The sequence below is a fragment of the Agelaius phoeniceus genome, chromosome 1 (genome assembly GCF_051311805.1).
Source record: "Agelaius phoeniceus isolate bAgePho1 chromosome 1, bAgePho1.hap1, whole genome shotgun sequence".
Lineage (NCBI taxonomy): Eukaryota > Metazoa > Chordata > Aves > Passeriformes > Icteridae > Agelaius > Agelaius phoeniceus.
In genome coordinates, this window is record NC_135265.1 from 84,686,612 (window position 1) to 84,714,475 (window position 27,864).

Sequence of the window (27,864 nt, forward strand, 5' to 3'; positions counted from 1 at the left end):
CATGCAGGATAGAGAATTCTAAGCACTGTAACATGCATGTCCAGATAGAAAAAAACTTGAGGAATATCAAAATCAAAAGGAAGTACTCTGCCTCTGTGTGCTGATGAATGAATTTCATCATGCTAACATATGAATTAACTCATGCTGTAGTGCAATAGGGAGAAATCACATGGAGACATAGCATGCAGAAGTCAGAGTAGAATGCATTTGATGGCTTCTATGAATTAACAAAAAGGAAACAGGAAAGGATTGTGTCCAAAAATATAAAAGTGAAATATTCTCAACCTTCTGTTTTTCTACCTGCCAGAAGAACCACCAAACCCTCCACCCCCCCTGGAACTTTTAAGTAAAGATGTGTTTTGTGCAGATGGTGCTTTTCCACCCAAATTCTGATAGACCACTGAAATACAAGGACTACAGGGATAAATAATTGCTTTCTGGAAGTACTATTGAAACGTTTTCTGATCCAACAGCTATCAGGCCAATAAAGTGTTTTATGCAGAGTGTGCATTTTCAATGAGTTATAACTTTATGACCTGAAAGTTGGTCATAGTGTGTTCTTCTGATATGATTCTAGCAGCCTTCCCAAATGAATACTGTAAATATCATAGCAAAATAATCCCAGTATTTTTTCTCAAACAAAAGGAGTGAACAAGTTGTTTGCTAAATAAAATTCAGTCTATCCTAATAGGAAGCTTAAAGACAACAGCCAGAATAAAGGTATCTTGGGGATTGTGCTTTCCTCTTCACACTTCTTAAAAGCTGTTTAACATGACCTACTCAATTTAGCTGCATTCAGGCAAGAGATACACAGTGTACTGATATATCCAAAGGACGACATTCATTCCAATATAAAATGAATAGCATTGTATTAACGTTTATTTCTAATTACAAGAAACAGAATATCAGTCCCTTATTTGTACAAAAATACCTGAAAGATTACAATTAGGTTCACAAGCCAAAAAGCTATTTACAGTATGAAGCAAAGCATATTGAATAAAGGTTTTGTCTCTTAAGTTAATACCTTTTGCATTCCCTGAAACTTTAAACTTTATTCCATTTTACAGTCACTAAATCTTGCATTGTGACAATATAATTTACGATAAGCAAGTCTTGCCACTGGAAAGGTGCATTGATTGGTCAAACTGTCAGGTATTTAGTGCAGAAAAGATAAGACAAAACATCTAAACTGAGGCACGTGTTTCTTCAAGATTAATTAACAAATAAAAAGTTTTTTGTACTTTAACACCTATCGTAACATAACTTAACTAGTAACCTCATTACCAAAATGGTTTGGCATTTTCCTTCTCAACATATTCAAGATTGCTACATGAAGTATTTATTTAGAAAATAAAATCACAGGCAAAAAGATAAAAATTCAACAGGCTCCAAAACAACCCTGAGCATCCCCTTTACATTCATGTCATTTAAATACAAAAATAAGAGTCAAATGTCCTTCAGTCCTTGGTATTCTGAGCTGGCAGCCAGCTGAATCTGTTGGAAAACTAAGGTGGCATTGACTGTTTTCCAGCAGAAAGAAGACAAAGCAGTGATCTGCTTAAGTAAGATTGTTGCCACTTTGAAGGTGGTCACTTTCTCAAAACAGCTCACTTTAGCTGGGAAGAGTACAAAATACTAAGTCAACCATCTACATACAAAAATCATGGTTCATAGTCAAACTTTTATTCTCAATTTAAATAAGATGCAAAGTTTTTTTTTTTTATAAATATGAAACACTGCAAATACTATCTGCCTACTGGGAAAAATGCATGGTTGTCACTAAGCTATGTAAACAGAAAAACTTAAAACTACAGCATAAATGGTCTTATTAAACTGGTAATGTAGTCAATACAAGTATCTTTTTTCTCCTAATAGGGGCCAAATAGAAGCATGCAAAGTGAAGTCAGACTTAAGTTAGCTTAATTTCAAGGTTTTAAAATACATTGTCTAGAAAGCAGGAACACTCATTTCACTATGTACAATTAAAAAAAGCAAAACAAAACAAAACAAAACAAAAACGGCTTCTACTAAAAACAAAATCAAGTTTCTTCATTTTTAGTATCTAGACATTAAATGGAAAAAAATACTAAATGTGTTCTGTAAACTAAAATACAGTGTTTCTATACCATTGACATAGTTTAAGCTGATATGGACGACTCAGGCAGGTTATGGTTTGTCTTAAGCTATTCTTAACACTACATGAAGACCTAAAAGTGTAGGATTGGTTTTCCTTCTTTACCCTTTCAGATGGCTAGGATTTCAAACCCAGTGGCAAATATTAAGGATTAACTAGCCTGTGTAGATAATTTACCATTTTACAAATGCTCCGTTCTGCACTACACTCTGCAAGTTCCCAGGGTGGAATAATTCTCACTGTGGCTAATGGCACCAAGCACTGGGAAGTTATTTCAGTTCAGACAGTTGCTGAAGGAATGGTTGGTTGCAACTGCAGGATCAAGGTGGGACTTGTCTGACTTTAATACTGATTTATCATCAGAAAGAGTTATTGAGTAAACATTAAAGAATTCATTTAAACATTAACAATAAAGTAGTTCTGATGATAAACCAGCACCAGAGCAAGATACATGCTTGTCTGCCACAGGTACTGGTGTGCAGTAGCACACATGACACAGGGATCACCAGTTACCTCAATGGATGATATTGCCAGCAGTTACTTCACAATCAAATCTGTTTCTATTCCCAGCATGTTCCTTCTCACCATGTAAACTTTCATGACCCTACAAGAAGCAGAAGGGTTCAGTTCTTCTTATGCCCTATCCCCAGGAGAGCATTGTCACTGTAGCTTTACTATATTGAAAGAGCTCTTTGAAACAGTCTGAAAATTCAAGGAGCTATAAAGCTAAAAACACTGGTTTTAATTTTTTTTTTTATTTTGTCATACTAAGACTACCTGCAGAAGAATCTTCTCACAAAAAATGGTGGTTCAAATACAAGTGTAGTCATTCAGTCCTACTCTATTTAGTAACAGTAAGTTTCCTCAGGAAAACAGTCAAAAGGCTGTAAAAAACAAACCACCACTCCAATAATAAAAATTTGTGCATAGAATCTAATACAGTCTCTGCATGACTGGATGCCACTAATATGCCATCAACATACTACAGCCATAATGCTACAAGTCAACAGTTTTAAGAGTACGTATATTGGTGGTATGTTCTTTTAGAATTGTATCCTCATTGCTTCTTCAAAGACACCGGCAGATCATTGAACCTCAGGTCTCCAGAGAAGTACTGAGACATACGCGCGCGCACACACACACTTCTTGATTTTCTTCTAGATCCTTTTAGGCTGAAGCATTCCATACATTTTAGGGTGCAGATTAATACCCAACTCCTGCATGAATTTTAAAAGCCACATCAGCTCCTAATATAGGCTGCATACAATATCCGAAACAAAGTAGGAGTGCAAAAAAAGTGATCAATACAAAAAGTAAACACACTAGTCTTAATTGTCAAGATTATTCCAGGGCAAGAGTTCTTTTCAAATATTTCTCTTCACACTTGTTCCTGTTAAGTGGCCCAGCCAAGATAGTTTCCAGTTTTGTTTCAAATTTACTCATTGTTTTACAGACCCTCCCCCCATTTTTGGGATGCTGGGACACTCAGCAGCAATCACTCTTAGGTGTTAGACAAACCAGCAATCTTGGTCTGTTGGCACCTGTCGAATCCATCCCTTTCAGAGTCCCAAGGTGCATAATATTTATTTTTTTAACCAACTTACAAATCTGCCAATTCCCCAGTGTCAACCTTCTCTTACAATTACTCTTCTATCAAATCCAGTCTTCAGCGAGAGTCAGATTTGAGGTCATAAGGCCACTCGGATGCAGTGGTGTTTGAGTTTGCAGGGCAAGACTCCTTTGTTTAGTTGATAGAATTCAACAAGCTGGATTAGATCACTGAATTTGGTGTTCCCATCATCCAGACTGAAAAATATCTGGCCATCATCTTCACACTAGGAAAACAAAACATCCTTTTCAAGTTAGGCTGCACATGAAGAGATACACAAGTGGAAAAACTTAAGAGAGTACCACCAGTGTGTGACATAAATAAATGATGGGCACTCGGTTGGCGCCTGGTTGCATAAACAACCCAGTGCCTGCAGTTCTGTATGAAACCATGCACAGGGCTAGAAAAAACATACCTTAACCCAACTTGTAACATTTTGTTTATGAAAGTGAAAACTTGTGGGCACAGTAATTGAAAGTTGTACAGATGTCACTGGCATTCATTAGATAAAACAAAAATACCCCAAAAGGATTTGTTAGCTTTTTGTAAAATTGGCCAGCTAAACAACAGAGGAGGGTTTGGAACAATAAAAAGTTCTACATAATCCTAAATTTTTCATGCTTTTTTGGATCAAGATAAAAATCAAATTGTTTTCCAACATCTCTGTGTAATGTTATTTGAAGCTCAACATGATTGGATAACCTCCAGAATAAAACTTTTTAAAGTTTCCTGAAGTTATTCTATGTTTGTTAAAGTGAGAAGGGAGACAACAACTGCTGTTGTCTCTGACAGTCACAGAGAACAAGTTCTGTGCATTACACAGACTTGTGTAATGCAGTGACTTACAACAGTTTTCCAGAAATGCTAACCAATAATTTTAAGCAGACATTTGACTGATTAAAGAATATTCTAAAGAATATCTGTTCATGTATTTGCTAATGGAAACATCCTTGTTAATTACATCAGTAATTAATAAGAGATCTCTTGAGATGTTGGCAAAAGCTTAATGGTTTAAAATTTTGGGGTTTTTTATCAGTATCAAAAATAATCTACTTACCGGCAAGATTTGAAAATGCTTTATTTTTTGATGATGGCATAACGTAAGTACAAATGCCTTTGGATTGCTTTGGCTGTCCCGGAGAAGAAATAATCTAGGAGAGAACATTTTTAAGAACAAATTGAATATCCCCATCTGTTTGTTCTTAAATAATCAGAACCACTAAGTAATATTGTGCCACTGCCGAATTCTTCTTTAGTTGCATTAAGAGGTGATTTTGTAACTGGCAATTTACTTTCTACCATGGCTATGCAATATTGACAGATGAAGAAACAAGAAGTGCAAGATACATGATGGTACTTCTTCCCCTAAGAAGGTACTTATGAGGCTTTTTTTAAGATTCCCTCTAACTCAGCTTTCTATTAATGATTTGTACTCTTATGAAGAAAATGTTATCATTTAATTCTAGAGAAAACCTGAATTTCTGTAGATGAGAAAGTAATATATGGGAATCTGTTCCCACTACAATATCTTGCATCAGTTTGCAGAAATCCAGTGTCAACAAAATTATGTGTTGGTTAAATGGCTGCAATTGCACAGAAATAGCACAATACTTTCTTAAAATTATTTACCAGTTAAGTAACTTCCAAATTATCAAGATGGGGAAAACACACACTGATTTTTCCTCTAGAACAGTCACAGTATTTTCCCCTCAGCATGTGGAAAAAAATGTACATAAGGTGTACAGCTACCAACATCATACACCATGTAGCTGTCACTTTTAAGTTAATCCACAAAACTGAAGTCCTACCCTAAATGGACTTTATTTAACATCCATAATGGGAAGAGGAGGAAAAAAGCTAAATAAAAACCCCTCTGTTTCCTCCCCTTGATATTTATGAACTAAGGAAGCAGATCCTCTCCATGCCACAGGAAAGAAGAATATACCTTTGCAGAAGGCTTATAGCACAAAGCACAAGTGGATTTTAGAGATGGCTGAGCACAGGACTGGAGCAGGCCTCTTAATTGCTGACCACTAAGCAAGGAACACACTTTTCCAAGGTGCAGTTGAAAGAACTGCTTGTAGTCTTAAGAACCCAAAAGATTTTACTCCAGCTCCTCAGAACTGATTGAGAAATGTCAGTACCAGAAAAATGCACCATCATAACCAGAGTGACTTCAGTAGTCAGGGACAGGCATGTCTTGCCACTCTCAGAAACCATGCATGGTATTTGAACATTCCATTGTAATCCTAGGAAGACCAAATGTGTGGAAAAGGGACAAAAGCCTTTATAAATTAGCATCCCTGTGAGGGAGAAAGAGCCTGCCCTGTGGTTGCTGCAGTTCATGCAGGTATCTCAATTATATTTCATCTAGCTGTTTCACATCATGCATGGTAAGCTGGTGGCACAAAGCAAAGGTCTGCACAACTGATGCTGCAACTGTTTACTCAACCTCTGGCAAGCAACCAGGTTCAACACAAACAGTGGCTACCAAGAGAGATGCATCCTCAGCAAGAACTTCCAGAGATATCCAACATAGTAGCATCAGTTGCTTGTATACAGTGTTGAGCCTCTTCCATGAACCATCAGGAGACTGTTAACTTTCTACCTTCTTTTGTTCAAGAACACACAGAGCAGGAAAACATAGGCAAGAGTTTTCTCCCCTGAAAATCATGATCCTTGTATCTCAGAGCACATAGGTAATCTGGTTCTTTTGTCACTGCTGGTGGACCTTACTATGGCTAAACTAACCAATTTTTACATTCCACAGTAAGTAAGCTGATTAGGCACAAATTTAACACAGCATCAAACACATGAACACATTTATGAATTCCTCAAGAAGGATGGGCCACCAGATTCCTAAGGCAACAAGACAAAATGAGCCCAAGATTGTATTGTGAGAAAACCAGAAACACAAAAAGTCAGCAGTGCTCCTTTGCTTTCTCAGCTTCTCTTTTCTGTTGAACCTACTTAGCTAAAAGCCCCTGTCTAGCCCTAGACTGGAAAAAACTCCCCAAAAATAAGCCAACGCTGCTTGATGAATTTTATATATATATATATATGTATATATATGCACTACCAATTTCTACTTCCCTAATGTATTTTAGTCTTCAGAAAGATTAGTGTTGCTTCTGAATCAGAAAATGCTGAAGAAAAGTTTGAACTTCACTGTCTCCTGTGAAGCCAACATGAATGTTTCTACCTTAACCCTGAGAGGAATGAAGACAGTGAACCAAAGGCAGCCATGCCTTTCCCATCCTACAAATCAATGCTGAATGCAGCTCAAGCAACTTCCCTTCAATAACCATAACTCCATATAAATAAGGAAAACAGATGCTCAGAAGATACTTAAATAACAACCACAGACATTTAAGAGAGTGCTGGAACAGGTACTTTAATTTCTTTGCTCTAGAATAGAAATAGTGAGCAAGCACCATTAGCTCCTCTGATTCATGCAGAAGAGCACGGATGGCTGATTATAAATTTGTTGGCAAATGGTTAGGTACAGCTTTGCCTGAAAAATATCTCCTCAATGCATATTACAAGTATTAACCGTATTCAAATTCTAACATCATCTAAAACTTGACTATCTCTGCTGGAAAAAAAGAAAGACAATTAAGTGTATTATAAGATTTTACTTTTCAAATTAAAAGTTAGGATCTACTCCTACAAGCACACACTCTGACTTTTTGGAATCCAGGCAGGTTATAACGGGACTACTCAACAATCAGGTTACTCAGAAATGCTCATAAACCTGTAGATTATTACAGCAAAAGTTGTGCTCTCATCTGTAAAGTTTACTGTCAGATCATAAATACTGAGCAACAAGAATACCTACCCATCTACAAGCCCTTGTTGCTTAATAATCCTGTGAGATTCTTCTCTAGAGATTCTTCCGTGAAACCAGTGCTGTGTCCTATGAATAACTGGAGGTGAGAGGAAAAAGGAGAGGATGGTTAAAAACAATTACACATGCAACCATTTTACCACATACTAATTATTTAAACATTTTAAAAGTGGGTATAGATCTCTTACAGAATATAAAGTATCTTCCATCAACCTATATAAAAGAGAATCAATATAAAAAAATGCATCTACTTAATATACCAAGTAGAGAGGCATCATATCTCCATGTATTTTCCAATTTTCAGATATACAATTAGGTAAAAAAGAGAAGTCTCTTATAATACTGCCTTCTCATAGCTTGAATGTACTGGGATTAACATTCCTTAAGACTCAATGTATAAGCTAATGAGTTAGAAACAAGTCCCTCTAAATATCAGATAGAGAAATGCACTTTAGATGGTGCTTTCAAGAGTCAAGTTAGCCCCCAATATGTTTATCTTTATTGTTTTGTTCTTCAAATGGTATTTTAAAATTCTGTTAACAGAATAGCAATAGAAAATATCTGTGTTTCCTCCAAGAAGGCTAGGATATTAATATGAAATTTCCTGTTGTTTTAATAAATTTACAGTTTCAAAGAAATGTTGAGGACTTGCATATTTTACATTTTTCAATTATTATGGAACAAATTCTGTTTTGAAAACTCTCATTTCTACTCTTTAAAGAGTAAAAGATCACTCACTGACTTTCCTTGTCCAAAACAGCAAATCAACTGCTGGATTCTTTTAAATGGAAATACTTATGGAGCGTCTATTTTTACAAAATAAGAGTTTCAAAAGACTAGTCCTAAAGTAAAGCTTGAGTGGGCCATCAAGGGAAACAAGTTCCTTCTGTGGTGTCTGTATGGGTAGGCATGTTAATGACACAGGAGCTACTGATAAGGATTGTATTTGACATCAAGGCATTCTACTACATGGCTACACTCTATGTCTATATGAAATGTACCTGTTCTTTACCCACAGAGACCTCTGATACTATGGTTACAAACCATCAGAATTTACCTGTACTCAGTGTGGAAGGATGGAGTGGACTTTGGCTACCCAAGATGTTCATTCTTGTGCTACGTTTCTATAGAGAAAATGAATTACCGTTAAATCCACACTAATGTCTTGGAAGAAGAGAATTAGTGCACATGCAATATAGATTAAATTTACAGGAAACTGGGGGCTGGGCAGATTTAATGCAAGGATGAGAAAAAGAAATGCAACTTTGAAGGGGGCTAATCTACAAGCAGCAGCTCATTTCAGTTGGCTTAAAACACGAGCCAGATGTTAATGATGAAAGCTCAGTATCTTAAAAAAAAAAAAAAAAGGAAAAAAAAGACAGAAAAAAAGAAAAGACTGATATGTTTCTGCTCAGGCAAAACACCAGGCACTCAGTAAATCAAGCAGTATTTCCCTCCCGTACATAAAGCACCAGCTAATGCTTCAGTAATGACTCCTTTACCCTAAAAGACGAGCATGTGGGAAAACTTGTACTGCAGCTGTCTGTCCACAAGACACTATAAACAAGTTACATCAGTTTTCATTGCAAGAGGTCCTGCCTCTTGTATATTCTGCAATTAAACTTACTGGGAGCAAGCCATTAGTCAGAGCCCCAGCCTCTTCCATGTGGGGAAGCATTTAATTTGACATATTCCTCCTCAGAGACTGGTTTTGCAAACTGGCAGTAAAGTTCTGGTGGGTCTGCTTTCCCCCTCAACTTTCCTCTGGACACTAGGGGGACAGAGAAGCAGTGGTAGAAGGTTGTTGTGAATGTGACAGTTTTGCTAAAGATGGATATTGACTTTCAGATCTGCATGCTTGCAGTGTGATTGCTGCAGGTCGGAGCTAAGCTATACTGTGACCAGCACTGCACTAACATCATAGCACACTCTGTGTTTTGGCTCTCAACAGACACTTACTGATTGCAAAAATAGAAAAGAAGAGAAGATAGCTACCCTCCAAGCATGTCCTTCTTCCAAGGCAGCACTCTGTGCTTCAGCAGGATTTTCAATAACTCTTCCTATTTGCCCCGAAAAATCCATTGCTACTAGTGAGTTTTCAGATACACTTCTCTGAAAAGGAATTTTCACTTATTTCAAAAAACAGGGAAAGGGAAAACCAGCTTGAGAGTTTCACTTCAAACTGTTTTGGTTTCAGAAGACTGTCCAAAGTCCTCCTTCAACAGCACAGAAAATACATCTCACTTTTTTCTCCTTTCAAAAGATTCACAGACACAAAAATAGATGTTTTTTTGACTGTAGGGGAGTGAGAGATTCAAAGGCTCAGAATAAAATCTGTTTGCTCAAGTTGCCCACTTGCCCTATTACTATATTCCAGTCATTTTCAGGGCCAGTTGGGATCCAAATATAGGATCTTCCCTTTTAGGTAGTTAACAGTCAGCTCTTGGCCCAACATATTTTAGGAAATCTACGTGTTAGTTTTGCCAGACCTAAGCTGGCTTCTGCAGAGACAGCCAGATGTCTCTCTGTGCCGTACATCTCAAAGAGCGTGACGTAGCCAAGATTTTTCAATCATGTGGATCATGTAAGCCTAATATAATGGAGAGCCAACCACAAAAACTGTACTCATGCAGAACATGAACTTTACGTTGATTTGCTACACAATGCTGAATTTACATTTCTTAGTGTAAAATTTTCCACTTTTAAAATGCAAAAGCAAATGTATCTTTTCCAACATCATACATCAGTGAGGTAAAGTTCATCACTTACTACTGGAGTGGAAAAGTGTGGAAGCATGGCTTTTCGCTGCTGGGGAATTCTGTAATTCTGATACAGTAGCATTCCATACTGCCAACAGAAACACAAGGACAGTATTATTCAAATATATGCCCTAGGAAAAAAACTGTAGTGATTTCTTAATATCACTTTTACACTGGACCAAGGCCCCAAAGACATTGTATTGAGTAATAGTGATTGGCAGGTGGCAAAGAGTAAATATGCACAGAAAGTTTTATTTAAAAAAATACAAGCTTGAGTGATATACATGGGTTATTTTTGCAACTCTCAGCTATGATCATGTTTTCTTTGTAGAACACAAGCTTTCAGTTGAGATCAGAACACACATATTAATTCCCTTCTTTTTACCCTCTAGAACTTAAAGAAATTCTGCACAAGACATTCAAACTCAGTTTTCATAATGATAAAAAATAAGAACCTTTCTAATTCACTAGCTCTTTCAAAAAATTTCACTATCACTTTGTACTTTTCCCATCTTAAAAAAAATAAGGTGATTGAATTCCAGTCATGCCCTTGGTTGAACATGATGAATTTTAGCAACACTTGTAGCTAGGATAGGTAAACAGCTACTCAGTGCCTTCCCTAAAGGCACAGTGCTGAAGGAGAGCAACATTGCTTACTGAATGTTCTAACTGGAACAGTTTATACAATTTCCAAACAGGGTAATAGAGGACTATGGAAAGCTAAATGAGATGCTGAATAAAAACAAGCATTATGGACACAGCCTTGGGGCAAAGCCTTAATTTTCGCTGACTATACACCTTTAATCATTTTTTCTGTGTCTTAAAAACAAAGTCATTTTTTTTAAGTACACGGGACATAGTAAGGTAGAGAGAAAAACACAGCAGTTTTCAAAGCAGCACATTCAGAAAAAGACTTAGAACCAAACCAGAATTTATGCACATTTTCCTATGAAAATCAGGAAGTTCTCTCCTTCAAAGGACACCAAATAGTCAGCTTTCTCCTCAGTTCCCTCCATCCTGATTTTGTTTCAAAAAGCAGTGAAGCCTCCTATCATATTATCAAGAAGTTTCATTGTGTGCTCTCAGATATGAGTAACTTTTACCCAGATATATGGTTACTTATTTTTGTTACTTCTTCTAATAGAAAATGGAAAAAATGGAAAAAAATGCTAAAGAAATGCTGTTCTGGTAAAGAGAACCACTTACCATTATGAAAACAGTTTCTTTAGCTTTATGGTAACTTGAAAATATCTTGTTAAGCAGGTTTTTTAATTCATTCTCATATCTCAAATTTGGATCCCAAACTAAAACTATATTTGATTAATATGTGAAGGAATAGATCTTAGTCCCATGCTTAAATTCTTAGGTGGGACAGGTCTGCTTGGCTTTTTGCTCTTATTCATATTGTTTTGGAGCAGATGATATTAAAGAACATATAGGTAACTTCTCATTAACAAAATAACAAATGCCACTTTACTGTAGGTGCAGTTTTGCAAAAGTAGGAGAGATCAGGTACCTTGAGGAGTCGAAAGGCAGTCATCCAGCACGTCCTGCTTTGCTCGTCTTCAGCACACAACAACCGCAGTTCCTTAGTTTCATTTCTCACTCTGTTTGGCTTTAAAGCATTAGAGGGAAGTCAGATACATTCATGAGAAAACCAACAATTAGAATCACTGTAAGCAGGGTAGAGGCAGGTACAGTATTAGTCCAAAGAACTAGCCAGAAAAAGCTCCCACCACACTGAATTTAAAGCTCAGGAGAGGCTGAGCATGCTCTGAAGGAAATCACTTTTTCAGCTGGGTCCAGCAAGATCAAATGTTGGTGCCTCCTGACTTTCAGAAGCTGAGGTCATTGATCCTTGTAGGTCGCCTCCAACTCAGGGTTTTGTATGATTCTATGGTTTGAAATAACCTGCAGTCCTAGCAGTTTATAGGAACAAGGTACTCAGGCCATGCTAGAACCAGACCCAGGCACTTAGTTTTATTGGGTTTGGTAGTTGGAGGGTTTTTTCCTGTTTTTTTGGTGCTGTTGTTGTTGTTTTGTTTTCAAATCTGTGAGAAGTTTTATACACCTCCATTTTGAAATGAAGGACGAAAGTTTCCAAAACTGAGGGTAACTGAAAGTTTGCTTCCATCAGTTCAGGATGTGTCCTGCATCCAGTCTCTTTGATACAAACTCTTGCTGTCTAGCTCTGGAATGGCTGCTAGGAAGGAGACTACTTCACTACTGTCATAAAACCAGCTCCCAGCCTTATTTTCTTCTCAGAAAATTACATCTTTCAAACCTTTGAAATACCTTCCAAATGAATCTTTCAGCACAACAGTTTTAAAAATCTTCAAAGGCAAATGGTTATTCCTACATTCATGTTTCCAAGACACTCTTCCTCTTTAAATAAAGGCAAACTTCTGGCCCACAATAATGATAAAAATTGCACCCTATCAGAGCTTGATCCTTTGCTGCTATATGGTTTTGGTGCTTACTGTCCAAAGAAACTTTTCTGTTTGATTAGTGAACTTGGAAAAAGCTTTTATCTGTGAGGTGAACCAAGGCCATCGCACAAGCACACCACACTTCAGCTCTGAGCTGCTCTTGCACAAAAATTTCCCAAACCAAAGGAGCACCAGATAAAGTGTTAAAAGTGTCACAAAAAATGATGACAAGATTCACAGGACATGCCTGCCAAACGAAAGATGTTAAAGATCAAGTCCTTATGACAGAAAAGGCTTGCAGAGTTTTACATACAAATCCCATTTAGCTGGGGGTTGGGGTGACTCTGAGCTACCAACACCGTCTGGAACTTTGGAAGAACTCAGTGAGAAGATTTACCTTTATACAAAATCCATACTCTGCAGGGGCATTGTACAACTTCTTGCCTGCTATCAACGAGAAGATATTGCTGTCTTCTAGGTCAGCCAACAATTGCAAATGTCTTGGTTCCTGGGGAAGTAACATGATTTAGCACAGGTTAAGTGAAAGGTTTTGGAAGATGTGCAAGCTCTGTAGTCTCTCAAGCTCAGCCTCCAACAGAGGGCAGTGCATGAACACTGCTCCTCTCCCAGGCAGCCTCAAGTGGCCATGGCACACACCCCTGAAATACCAGCCTACCAGCAGAAAGTGCTTGGTACAGGAAGCTCACAAAATACTTATGCAAACCCCCCACATTAAAAATGGCCTGGCCTATTACATTGGTCCAGAGAAATCTAAAGGTTAGCACAACTTTAGTGGCCACAATGATGTTGCCTGGCTGGTTTGGTTTTATTTTATAATGAAACTCTGTGGCTGTGTTTATGCATTGAGAGCCCAGGGCTCAACTGTCATTTGATCATGCCTTACTCATCTTTTTCTGTGGAACAAAAAATGGGAACACTGTGTGGAGATTTTTAAAAAACAGCAAAAAATACCCACTGTAAAAGCAGAAAATGTTTTCACATGCTAGTACTGTGCAACTTCTTTTTTAATCTTACCTTTGAAGTTCCTTTTGTAGAACAATAAAGTCCTGATCTCCTCAAACACATAAACAGTTTCTTCCATGATTTCCTACCCAGCTCTTTCACATGCAAGAAACCTTGAATTTCAGGGCAGCTACTGGAGTTTAAAAAGTTCTGTTGGAGAGGAAAATGTACATGAACATTGTATCCTATGGATGAATTGTAAAATTGTCGCTGTATTTGCAGAACGAAGAATGAAATGGCAAATCACTTTGTTGACTTGAGGTGCAGTTTCCCACTAGGCTTAAACTGACCTAGATGTTTAATCTGATTTACAACCAAAATGTATATTCCTGCTCCTCCATTGTGTCTAGTTGGCCATCTCCTCCTGCAACTGACACCTTCCTATTCCCTGCATCAAGACTTAAATCTCAAAAAAGCTACTGTTTCTCTGTATTCCCATTCATCTTGCACCTGGCCTGAAGGGAGAGAAAGTAAGCTTATTAATTCTTAAAATAATACCTTGTCTCAGCAATTTTGGCAAATTGCCTAGCTTGGAAACATTGGCCAAAATCTCCATCTTTATCCTCAACTTTTTGAAAGGAAGAGCCTATTTAGGGATTTCAAGCTGTCCCAAGACAAGAGGTATAACAGACAACAGAGTATTTAACTGAAAATGAAATGTAGAGCAGTCAAATAAGTGCGAGCAATTATACCAGACCTCAGGATTGAAAAGCATTTAACTTCTTGACATAAGTAGAGGAACCATATACAAAATAATTTGATTTGTGATATATCACAGGAAGGAAGAATTAATTATGGTAGGAGAACTGATGGATTGCTCCCTTATTACAACAGGCCAGGTTTTTAAATGACAGAGGGCTCGATCATTAGGTTAAATACCAAATTAATAAATTCAATAAGTATGAAGAAAAATGCATAAACCTGGTTAGCCTAGATATCTCAGCAATTCTTCGAAGTTATGTTTTGGTATGGACATTGCCCATAGGAAACAAAACCAAAACCAGCGTCCTGTGTCAGAATTCTTACGTCCATTAAACCCTAATTTTTTTTCCAGTGCTCCTCCTCATCTCATCTAACAGAATGGGAAAGAACAATCAATTTTCTTGCTGTCTGTACTATGAATACACTGGTCAGCTGTGAAAGGGAAAGACCAAAAGGAGAACAGATTCTTTTTGTCCAGTCAGTTAAAACAAAAGTAAACTAAGATGGCAAGCTTTTTTGCATGTTATAGCCAGGTCAAGACTAGGGAAAACAGATCCCACTGATTTTAATGCTATTGTCATGACTAAAAATACTAGCTCTTAATGAAGTATATGATATAATGAGGTGATATTTAATATTCTTCATGTCATGCGTATAATTTAAACTAGCGAAATGGGTCAGTGTCTAAGGGGGCCTCAGATGCAACATGCTTAATGACTACTAGGCTGCAGGAGGTTTACCTTGAATAAATTATAACTGCCATTGAAATTCTGAAAAATGGTTGTGTGTTTCTCAAAAGAAGTACTTAATATAAAAATTTTAACAAAAATAGTTTTTTATGGGTAAACAATGAACTAAAGGGAATATGCTCACCTTCTTTCCCCCACCCTCTGGAGTTGTTAACCTCCAAGACTTTTGCTTCTTCAGGACTGTACCTTCCTGTGCCTTCCCAGAAGCAAACTCATACCTCACGAGGCTCTAAGGTTTTCCTTTTGCTACCACTTGAATTACCCTCAAAACTTTTCCATCTTCAAGGACATCTTGCTCTTTTTGGGAGTCCTGCTGCTTGTATTAACTAGTAAATTCAATTCTCCATTTTAATTACAGGAAGAAGGGTCCAAGGTGTGAAGACCTCTCTTCCTACCATTGCCATACCAGTCTATGGCAATGCCAGTCCATGCCAGTTTTGGTTCCTGATTACAACCTCACTGCACATGACTTTCATTTATAATTTCAGAAATTGGCTTGATTTTTTTTGTTTGATCGTTTCCCAGATGTAAGAGGATGCTATATTTTAAATTCTTCTCAGTGAATGTGGAAGCAGATTTTAATGGACTTTGGCATGTTATGGGACAGAATGAATGCACTGGATCAAAAGTCAGTGAAAACTTGTCTTAACAGAGAGTCAGTGTATATTTGCAAAATGACAGAAATCAAGCTAAAATCAGTTACTCATATGCTTATATTCTTCATATATTTGTGCTTCTGCTTTATAATTTGCCTGTTAATCATGATACTGTCCTCCAGGCATCATGGTCATATGTTCTTAGTACAGTATTTCTTTAATAAATTGTGTTTTAATTTTGCTCTGGAGTTGAATGTCCAGAGGTTGAGAAAACAAGTGAAGTGAAAAGGATTTATAGACTATGGGACTTAGATTGGAGTGCTAAAAATTGAGAGATTTAAGTGAATCAGTTACTGGTCAGAGGGGTAGCCCACTCTCCAGCACCATCCTTGAAGGCCAACCAACTATGCACCATTCCTTTATGAGCAAACAAGAAACTGTAGAGTGACACCAGAACTTCAGCACAAGTGGAGTGCACATGCCACCACCAGCACACAGATTCCACAACTCTACCAACACACATGCATAAGGAACACACCCCTGCAATTTAACCTGGGGAGCTTTAAATGGGACTACTCTGCAAATACTATGTACAAATTCCTACTTGCACTTACTTCTTAGGGCATTATTTTTCTATACAAAAGAGCAGCTAGTTGGCTGAACCATGGGGAAGTTGGTCCTTATTGTTAATTCTTGCCAGGCACAAACATGGGACACAAAAAGCAAAAGCAAAATAATCTCAAACTCATCTTCTAATATCCACTTGCATTTTTACACTTTCTCCTGTGCTATGATGTGGAGTACAGAAGAGTACTTCTGTTCTGCCTTTTATAAAAGGTATATCTGTTTTTCTAGAAGTATTCCTGCCAAGCCTATTTGCGAGTAACAACAGGTGGCTAAACCAGATACCCACAGAGTAAGCTGAGTATTAATGGAACAAATATGTATGACCATAGTTATGAATACTTTGTGTTTACAATTTACACCTCAATGCCACTGGTTAAGATCTTTGTCAGGTATTTTCAACATTAGCCCCATATGCTATTTCACTATACTGGTCTTTCTCTGACTATTTTCCACACCTTTGAATTCTCTTCCTTCCTGACTGCCTCTCAACCCCTTCCCCTCCACCTTCTTTGTCCATACAGATAATTTACAGTACCTGCAAAAGTTGTGACTGTGGGATACTGCCATTTGTTTGCTGGCACCAGGCAACCATTTGTTCGGGAAAGAAATTCTAGACACAAAAAGAAGACAATTGGAAATCACATTATATTTAAACACTTACAGAGAACTAGTGACATTTTCTTCCAGTCATTAATTTTTTGGAACTATCACTATTAAATCAATTCGGAGATCCCCTGACACAGAAAGTAATACTAGGGCTTTTCAAGTGCAGTTCTTCCCCTCCTTCTGCTCACCAGATGCCCATGCAGACAGACTGTGAGTTTTTAAAATATCTGATATGCAGCATTTCCTAAGTGCATTTTCCTCTCACTTCCTCTTCCAGCGAGGACTTTTGGGGATCTCTAACAGCCTCTACTTTCTTGGCAAGATAAGGATGAATGGTCCTGCAAGCTGAGTATGCAGTGACTCCTTGCTTATTGCACCAATGACTTGACTTCAGATTTATTCCTCCAGTTCCCCTTTAATCTGCTATGTTTTAAAATTCCTGTATAATTTGGTACACTGAATTTACTATACACAGCAATGACAGGAAATCTTTCTTGAAGTTTTTAAACATTATTTGAAGCATGGAGACATCCAGAAATGCCTGAAATAAAACAATGACTGATTATAACAAGATGAATCACAACAAAAACATTTCCAGTTTAGAACATTTGTCACTCTTCTGGCAATATAAATTTTAGTCTTTAGGGCATAAAGAGAAGGGCTGAGGAGGGATCACCCTTCTGCCAGGTAAGTTGCACAATAAGTTATGAAAGCTAACATTTACCAGATTCTCTTGAGTAGAAATAGTGCCATATGGCAACAGCTAATGCAACGGATAGGGAGCCTTCGCATTCTTACACCACAAGAATGATTTATTCTGTGATTGCAGGAGCCTGGGACTGAATGCCAAGCATTCTGGGTTTTACTCCCATGCTCTGTTATTAATTAAAATATACCACATGAAACTAATGCTCTAGCTCCTATGATACCAAAACTTCTGTACAACGCTCAGATGTTCATGGCTTATCAGATGGTGAGATCAACAGAAGTGAAAAACTAGGAACACTCCATGTACAGAAACGTTTCACAGAGTAAGTCAAGGCACAGACTCTGAAACAAGCACCAGCAGATGACAAATGTACATGCAAGCACATGTGTGAAGATGCAGCAACTGTGCACTTGCATCTATGAGCAAAGGAATGAACTTATCACCCGCAGTTACTTCAGCAATGAGTTTAAATATGACCTTGTGTATCTTTTTTCCTTCTCACACCACAGATGCCTGACTGACCCAAAATCTGTTCTTACCTAATCACCTCTGGATTACCCTTCCTCAGCTATCTCAATGGGGTTGCACCAGCTGACATTGGTTCATGACAACAGTCTGCTCCAACATAATTGTTTGGATAAAATGTGAAAAAGTCTTCCTCAGATGAGCAGTTACACAGTAACCAGCTCAAAATTACAACATTCAAAGGATCTTAGAAATCCAGGAATAGGTATGGCATGCAGGAGTTTTCAAGCATGGGTATACCAGGGATATAGAGAGGACAAGCTACGGTGATCAGTAAATGTGGCAGGGCACACCAGTAAAGCACAGCCATAGGTGAAACAATGTTCGGTACATGTAACGATAAACTGGAAATTCCTTGTATGGAGTAAGTGCTTTAGGGGTCACCCAGATGGGTTTGCTGTTTTATTAACTATTACAGTCAGAAATGAAAAGGTTTGGATACTGCTTATTATGTGATCAATTTGCTTTGAATCAAGGAACTTTGGTGATAATGAGTAAATTGCGCTTCTGATTGTTTTTCTTGAACTAATGAAAATTCCCCTGTCTTGGTCACTCTCCAATGTAACTACAGACATTTTGAAACAACATTTTGAAAACATTTGAGGTTTTTAGGCTAGGAGGAAAGTACAAGGAATTTAAACATTGGTTAAAATGTCTTTGGAAAGAATTCTCTTAGTTGGTTGCCTGTTTTTTTTATAAAAAATGTTTAAGACATAGGAGTGCCCAGCAATGTTATTGCATTCCACCCCTCTGTGGTGTAAACAACTAAATAATGAGACTCACCATGGGATTTTTGAAAAATTCGTATTTTGCGTAATTCTTCCTGAACAAAAATTTACTTTCGCTTCCCATGGTGGATTCAACTTGGACTATGAGCTCATGATCTTCCAGGCACCTCTCTGTGGAAAAAGAACACCGTGTTAACACACAGCCAACCAGCAGGAGTGAGACCAACTAAGAACAGAAGTTAAAACAACCCAGTGTAATTCCATTACCTTTTAAGAAATTAGCAAAACACGTTCTAACTTTCAAACCATACTGCCATGAGGCAATACTTTACTTTGCAATGTATTACAAAGTTTAACATTATATGACAGTGCTCTTCAAGGAATTCCTATATCAGGGTTTCATAAGCACAGACTTTTGAGAAAGGAATAGATTTTTTGTGTGTGCAGTAGCTACAATAATACAGACAAACCTCTTCTTTTGGCACTGGTTGTGTGCTGTGGAACTGGCAAGGTGAACAGGTTTAAGGGGGAAAAAAGTTACAGAAAGGCCACTGTTAGGTCTTGAACTATCACAGAAATACAGTGTTGTATTTGATCACACTCTATAAAACCAGTCCATTTCAAGGTGAACTTCAGGCCTTTATTGTAGATGCTAGACAATGGGGTTTATTATGAAAGAGGTCACAGGATCTACTTTACAGGAATACTGACAGAGACAAATGTTTTGTACACATGACAGGGCAATTTTCTGCTCTAGATTTGGTTACAAGGTAACTGCCCATAACCACCACTTCTCTGGTCAAAAGAATGGCACATCAAAGCATGAACAGATAGCTTAACAAACCCAATTCACTGAAAGCAGTAACTCGAAAGAAGGCAACTGGCTAAGTGTGCACTACTTAATGAACTCATTATCTTGACAAGTCTTCAGAACTTTCTCAGAAAATATTTAGGTATTTTTCAAAAGTTTTAACTAGTCAGTACTTGCATGCCTTATGTAATACAAAATTTAAAAATTAGGTCAAACAAAACATAACTTTTGCAAAACTTTAAACAAAATGCCTGTGACTTGCTGACCAAAGAAGTTTGGAGAGTCCCTTATCCACTTTGTGTTCCTGCAATGCTTGTATTCCTACAGTAAGAAATGCCAGAGTGCCATCCAAGTTCTCTTGGGGTGATTTCGGGATAGAAAGCAAGCAGTCATTGGCATCTCAGAAAGAGCAAGCTCTGGAATATTACTTGAATTGCTGAACTCAGCAGATTATGTGGTGTTCTTTGATTGAAAATTTGACCTATGACTGAATGATCCCATGATCTTTTTCTCTTTCACTTAGGCTGTCTGTCATCACCAGCTCATTGACGACTTCAGCATTTACTGTGCACTTGTGATGTCCAGCCTTGCTCTAAATTGTGTTTTCAAAGGGGTTGACATTGAAAAACCTCCGTAGTGGGCTGCTCTCAAACAAAGAGCTGTTTCTTAGTGCATCAGGTATAACACCACTTTGAAGGGACAGTTCTTTGACCAATGTGCACAACAGTACTGCTACAGGGAGGATGTTAATAAAAGACATTTGGCACCACCTCAGCATTCATCACCTAAACCTACACATTTCTAGGGGCTTTGGAGGTAAAGTTTCAGGTATTGCTAATCTGGTGCTACTATCATGGTTTTTAAGCAACTGGTGAAGTCAAATCTCCTCCACATTGTAATGAAGACTGTGGGCTATGAGGGTGAGGGGCCTATTTTTTAAATTATGCTTCCTCCAAAAAACATTTAATTACATTGGTATGAAGCTTTATCACAGTATGAATTCCGAAAGATCACATGTTTTGTTACAGTCTAGTTCTGCCACCACCCAAAGATGTGGTCTTTGCTTTCCTAACACATTAAAAATTGCTTGTCAGGGAAAAACTCTTTATTCTGTTCTGAGGAAATGAAGTACAGATAAACATTTGTCAATTGGTTTTATATTTCAATGTTTAGTTTGTGTAAATATACTTAGTGCCTGTTTCTTAGATGCTTTAGACAACTGACCTAGATGTATTCTGTTACTCCATCAAAACCCTTCTGAGATTCTGTGGTGATACTCCCGCTGATTTAATGTTTATATTTTCATTTTGATGGTCAAAGCCATCTTGGAGAAAAGGTGCAGCATTTCATAGCATGTGCAAGTAAAAAAAAGAAACTAGTCTTGGTTAGTTTGCTATTACTTAATAGTAATACATACACTTGGAAAGTGCTTGGTAATTTGCACTCGGTACAAATGGGATGAACTTGACACTTGAGCAACTCAGCCTCAGCCCTGCTTTGAGCTTCCTGCCACAAAACTAGAAGCACAGATGTCAGCCTGTTAAGTTCAGCTCAATAGGTCAGTCTGTCTTCAAGTGGCATTGCTGTTGAAGTGACCAGAAATGTGTGCTTCCAGTTTATCTGATAGGCTCCACTCAGTCTCCTCTACATGCTTCCTGGAACAGACTTTTCCCCCACCCCACCCAAGTTAATCTGCATTATTATCAGAACTTCTGCTGAACTGCAGCAGTGACACAAGGTGGGAAAAGGAGCTGGATTCCATCATGAACAACTCACAGGCATAGCCCAAAATTCCCAATCAGAGAATCACTACAAATGACAGGTGGACCCCTGTATCAAAGAGCCCGCCCTGATTTTGCATTTAAGCAAACTGTTCCACTTTTAATTCACTCATATTATGGGAAATCAATACACGTTGACAAAAACATCTAGGTACAAAATTGCAGCAATGTTTTCTTCTAACCCTCACCTATTTCAGTCCTCTACATTCTCTCCTGCTCGAATTGTATTTAGTATGGTGTATAGTCAATTCTGGAACTCAAAAAATGAAGTGTGTAGGTAGGGAAGAATTCTTTCAGTGTCCAGGCACATATAATCACATGAATGTCTTCACCACTATTATTTTTGTTAATGTCCAATACATAGATCTCTGTCCTCGTCCTAAATTGATGATAGTTAAGTATAGAATAGAACATAGGGAGAATACCACATTTTATAAATGTGGTATTTATAAATATAGTTAGGTATACTTATAGTAGCAAATTAAATAATGGGACCAATTCAAATTTCATAGACTGCTTAAACATTGACTACAATGTGCTTTAGATATTAGTGGTATGGTGCAGCAGGAACCACTTTCAAATGTCAAATCAAGAAAGTCTGATGGCAAATTGTCACACCACTGCTTCCAGTGAGAACACAAATATTTTGTGCAGTCAAATAGCTGTTTAAAGTCACGTGTAAGCACACATTTTATTTGGAACATACTTGGCTATGTATGTGAAGTGAACAGTGAGGTGCAGGCTCCTTACAAAGTGGGACCTCAAAGACCAAAGCAATGATAAATATGCAGCTGGCTTCAAAAATTTCATCTTGTCCTCAGTCTGTCCAATAGTAAAACAATGAATTGGTTCTGCAAACCAAGCTCTTTTGGAGAGTACTATTAGGCAAAATACAGGGAGGAAAAAAACATAATGAACTAAATGAAGGAATTCCTCTCTTTTGGTGGGCTTCAAGACTATCACCTAGAGCATTAAGTCAGCAAGGATGTATTGCATAAGAAATAATGTCTTCTAGAAACACACAATTCTGACTGCTCTTTAACCATATATCTCTTCACACTATGTATTTATTCACCATCGTTTCATATTTATACTAGCAATCTTTTATCTAGAGGAACAAATATGGACCATCAGATGCCTGATAACTTCATCCAGGTTGCAGTCGCATTACTACCTTGATCTGACAGTCTCCAAAATACAGGAAAGCATGCAAGCTACAGAAGAGCTAGGAATAAGCACCCAAATAATAAAAAATTCAAACTGCATCCAAAACTGGTGGAAGCATGGAAGTTGGTATTTAAAGTTTATTGAGTATGTATACTTAAGACCCCAAATTCAATAAACTGGATAATGTTGTCTCCTGTTAAATGAACTAATTTATTCCCTTTTCTGCCCTCATCCTTTCAAATTTGTGAAATCTGTATAATTACATTTTTTAAAATTCTTTAGATATTTTTTGTCTGTTGGCTTTACACCCCCAAAAGCTGTATTACTTCTCACACAGATCTACTTTGTGGCCTACAGGGGAAAGCCCTGGGGCTGCCCCTGTGGAACCAAGTTTGGTGGCTGCTGAAGCCCCAGCCTGCACACCCCACTTCTCTGGGGGCCCGCTTTGTGCTTCAGTGTGAGACAGAGGTCCAAGGCAGGCAGGTCCCCATGTATATAAATGCAGCCCGATAAGTATCTTGCTCTTTTCCCATCATTGTTAATTACCAAGTTATTTGTGTGTAAACAGAAGCTTTTGATTTCCTAATCAGCCTCCTGCCCGATTCATTCAGAGATGTCACACACCAGAGTTTGACAGCACAATTAGTCACCATGGAAGCTATTGTGATGTCACAAACACTGAATTGTGGCATCATTGAATGAATCTGGCAGGAGAAGGATGTTGGTTACAAAGGAGAAGGCTTCTGTTTACACAATACCTTGGTAATCAGCAATGATGGGAAAGAGAATATAGAAAAAGAGAGCCTGGTAGTTTAATGAGCATTGATAAAACTGAATATTTGTAAAGGTTTTTGGAAGCGCATGTGGCGTATTAAGCTACGGAGATAAAGATTCTGTAATTTATACCTTAATTCTTCACCTCATCCTATGTCCTCAGAATTGAAAGTATATCACACAGACCAGAGAGTGTTTCATGTTAATTTTTTCATATATTTCTACATTAGGAGAAATAATAAAACCATTAGCTAATCAGGATATCTTACATGTTTGGGGTTTTTTTAAAGTGTTAGTCCGCAGAGCAGTGAATTTATTAGTGTTTAACAGTATTGGTTTAGGGTATCACATTTCCAGCAAATCATTTCCTTTTTTTATTCGTAAGGGTTCTGAATTACATTTTTAGACATAAAACCCCCTCTGTTAGCTACAGATAGCATTCACAATTCCAGTGCTGGCGATCGCAGCTTATGATTTGCCTTCCTCTGTTTTCTAGAAAAAACATTCCCCATGAAGTATATCGACTAATACTCCAAATGCTATACTTTTTAAAGCATTATTGTATGCCATGGAGAATTACAGATAGTGTTATCTGGGCGATACGCTGTTGCGAGCTGCACAGCAGAACCCTGTAACTAATCAGTGCCACAAAATAACAGGAAAAGCAAGACTGAATAACATAAGATCCTTTCAGGTACTGCAATTAAACCAATTCACGGCGTTATTTAATTCCCCACGGTTCTTCCTCTTGCTGCCTTCTTGAAACTGTAACCATGACACCTTAATTTCAATCAGGTGGAGGAGCTGCTGCCTGGAGAGCAGATACCACCGCTGGTCCAGAAATTGCCCATGGATTTGCGGGTGGTGCCACCATTTTTTCCCTGCCTGAAGTCAAGTTTAGCCAACCCCCTCCCCCACCTCAGCATGTCTAGCTTTCATGAGCATTACTGTAGGTATGTAAGGCTGAGTCTGTTCACCCAGGTCTCCCAGCTGGTGATGAGCTGAGCTGTTTCATAGGACCGTACTCTAAGGATCAAGCTTAATTTGCCTAAGCTGTTTATTTGCAATAGCTTCAGACACAGCAAGGTAGCAACAGAGCGCTAGCGTGAAGATTAGACAATTCTTCCTTTTTTTTATAATTAAAAAACTAGAGGATGGGAAATAAGGGAAGGACTTAACATGGTTTAAATGCTTAACACATCAAATTGTAATACACAGAAAGCACGTATGTGATTTCAGCTAATTGTACAAATAAAAGCAGTGGAAAAGAAAACGTTCCGTCTGGAAGCACATTTATATGAATTACACATGTTTTATGTTCCCAGGTAACCATGCCACCCCTTTGACCATTCCCTACCTAATCCTAGGTGAGGGTGATGCTCCACTAGAGTCCAGCTGTTATCATCCACACAATGACTTTTGTAAACGAGCAGCTGACAGAGGTCCCTGGCTGTCATGTCTGCTAGAATCTCGACCACTTTGCTTGTTCCATCTTCACTAAAGACTTTTACATCCTGCAACATAAAGGGTACACTTACAGATCAACAGCTCTGAACATAGGCAAACCACACAGCTACTGTAGAAAAGCATCATCCTCTCGGTGTGAGGGTTCCAAGCACCTTGGCAGCCAGGACAAATGAAATGGATGATTCACTTTATAACACTTTCTCTCGATGCCCCCTAGACCTATTTCCCCACCCCCCTCCCCAACACCTCCCTGCACTAAACAAAGATTCAGCAGGGTTAATATGACCACGTACACAGGAAAAGTGAGAGAGCAGGTTCTGTATAAAGCTGTGTAAGGTAAGCAAACGTGAAACAATGTCGAGAGAGTACTTTGGCAACAGTGGGCGAGAGAAATCACATCCAGTCAAACACACACAATTTTCATTGCGATCCCATCAGAGGCCTCTGAACATTCACAGAGGAGCAGGCCAAGACCCCAAAGAATAAAAATGGCTCTCTTGTTCCCCACTAACTTTTGATTGTTTCGTATGGGGAAGTCCCACTCGCAGTTTGCCGGCAAATCAATTACCTAGCACAGTCCACACATTTCTCTCCCTGCCCTGACTTCTCTTTTGATCCTAGCCTGAAAGTAGTTTGAAACCAAATGTGCATACGGTGCGCATCCTAAATATCAATGGGGATGAGAGAACAAATCAAGAACCTTCTCCCCCACCTCCTGAATTATACAGATGCTTTCCTCTTTGCATTGTTCTGCTCAAGCGAGAGACACTTCCCACAAAATTATTTCTCCGGGCAAATGTGCAGGTCCCAGATTTAAATCAACTCCGTGTTTAAAACGCTCCGCATCCTAGCGAGAGAAGGAGAGTCTAACAAAAACCTGGAGGGTAATTCGATATGGAAAATCTTACCTCAACGGCACGTAAAAGGCAGCAGTCGGAAGAACAAGATGGCATTTTAAATGGGGATTGCCTCTTGAGAGTTAGTTCTCTGCCTCCGCCGACCCTCCGCAGCCTGCGGCTGGGCGCCTGGGGTGCCGGCGGCGTCAGGGGCGGCCGTACCCTACCTGTCACGTAGCCCCTGCTATGGGGACTGTTTCTGGGGAGGGAAACAACTCCGCCAGAGCTCCACTCAAAGGGTTACACGCAATCTTTGCGGTAGTGAATCAAACCACACTGTGCAGACCAATCCTAGCCCTCCCTCCGACTGATGTAATCATTTCCCACACACTATCAGACTTCCAAATTATTCCCGCCTCCCCCACCTCCCCCCCCCCAAAGGAAAAAAAAAAAAAAGGAATTACAAAGGAAATGTGTTTTTTTTTTATGACGACCCTGGGGCGCTTGAGACCCCAGGGGCGGCGGCGGGGCGGGGCGTGGGGAGCCCGGCACGCGTGTGCCGCTGCTGCCCCGGCGCCGGTGCCGGTCCCGCCCGCAGCCCGGCCTGCCCGCGCTAATGTCATCGCCTGCAACTTGGGCACTTGAACTTCTCCGCCGCCGCTCCCGGCCCGGCCCGGCTCCGCTCCGGGCCCCGGCGCTGCCACCGCGCCGGGGGCGAGCGAGCACGGCCGGCGCCGCCCCCACCCCCCGCTGCCCCGGCTACGCACAAATTCGAGCCCGGTGAGGGAGGAGTTAAAGCCTCATCCAGCCCAAGTGACTCAAACCCGCGCGTTCAGGAAACGGCTTCATCTGACAGCAGGGATGAGCCAGCTCTTTCAGAAGTGGGCTCTGGAAAGGAGAGGAGGGGGAATCCCGGTTGCTCTGGGGAAGGCATGCGTGCTGTGCAATGTTACGGCTGCACTCCTGCCAACGCTTCGCCAAGCCAGAGGCATCCTCATACACGCAAGAATTCATTGGGCGTGGGGGTGTCCCCGTTTTCTGTCCTGCGGGCAAGTCTCTGTTGTGTGGCTGGCGCCGTGTCGCAGCAGAGCCCCGCACCGCACCCGCAGCGGTCCCGGCCCGCTCCGCCACTCGGCAGCGCGCCCGCGGGACGGGGGGACACGGGTGGATCGATGCCCGAGACACCCGCAGGCATCGCACCGCAGTGTGCGAGTCGGTAGCGCAGCTCTCATGTTCCTCCCAGGATGGGCAGGCACACCGAAAAGCCAGCACGCAACAAGACAGAAAGTAGCTATTCTGATTGTTTTAGCGGGGAACGGCAGGGACCAACACCCGCTTGATTTTTTTTCTTCTTCTACTTTTATAGCATAGCCATCGGACCGAAAAGTTGGTGGCGAAAGAATTCCTTTCTACTTTCAGCTTACTCAGCACGTAACTGCACTTTCTGTATTGAAACTAAACTATTTTGGATGGATTTCCTGCTTCGGGAACCAACCTGGTGACATCATTCATTCATTAGTCACGAGAAGCACAGCCCTCTGCTCTCTGCCTCAGCTTTCACAGGGGAGCCCGAACCACGAATACGCCACAGCAATCGCCACTTTCGCAACACCTGGAGGGCAAACCCCGCCTCTTTTCCTTTCCGGCAGGGAACAAGGCAGTGATACAGACAGCACCTGATCACTGTCAGTGCCAAGTCCCAGAAGAGAGGCAAAGCTGTTTTGCTGAGGGTGCCTCTCCAGCCCGTGCAGGTGGAAAAGAGAGAGCTGTAAGATAACCACCACACTTTTCTCTGCTCCCAAGCATGGAAAGCCTTAATGCTGTGTGGCCACTGGAAGAAAGCTGCAGCTGTCTTTTATGCTCATTCATGCTGTGCTCTCTCAGTATGAAGTAAAGGGGTCAGGGGTATGTGTCGCACCCTCCCCCTCCTTGCCCAGAGTCCAAGCTCATGCTGATGCTGATGCCAGCCCCCCCTGAAGTACCCC

At 39.6% G+C, this 27,864-nt stretch overlaps 1 protein-coding gene across 2 annotated transcripts in view; it reads right to left on the reverse strand.

The window, feature by feature from the left end:
- Positions 1-852: 852 nt before the first annotated feature.
- The window catches only part of GRB10 (growth factor receptor bound protein 10), a 145,471-nt gene continuing 118,459 nt past the window's right edge, over positions 853-27,864 (reverse strand). For both annotated transcript variants that reach the window (XM_077182658.1, XM_077182655.1), the window contains 12 exons: positions 24,934-25,090; positions 19,099-19,214; positions 17,011-17,085; positions 13,814-13,951; positions 13,176-13,286; positions 11,866-11,964; positions 10,360-10,437; positions 9,586-9,702; positions 8,648-8,714; positions 7,582-7,669; positions 4,801-4,894; positions 853-3,969 (listed from right to left, as the gene is read on the reverse strand). In XM_077182658.1, coding sequence (XP_077038773.1) covers positions 3,823-3,969; positions 4,801-4,894; positions 7,582-7,669; positions 8,648-8,714; positions 9,586-9,702; positions 10,360-10,437; positions 11,866-11,964; positions 13,176-13,286; positions 13,814-13,951; positions 17,011-17,085; positions 19,099-19,214; positions 24,934-25,090 — 1,287 coding nt within the window. In that variant the 3' untranslated portion in view covers positions 853-3,822. The remainder of the gene's footprint in view (positions 3,970-4,800; positions 4,895-7,581; positions 7,670-8,647; positions 8,715-9,585; positions 9,703-10,359; positions 10,438-11,865; positions 11,965-13,175; positions 13,287-13,813; positions 13,952-17,010; positions 17,086-19,098; positions 19,215-24,933; positions 25,091-27,864) is intronic.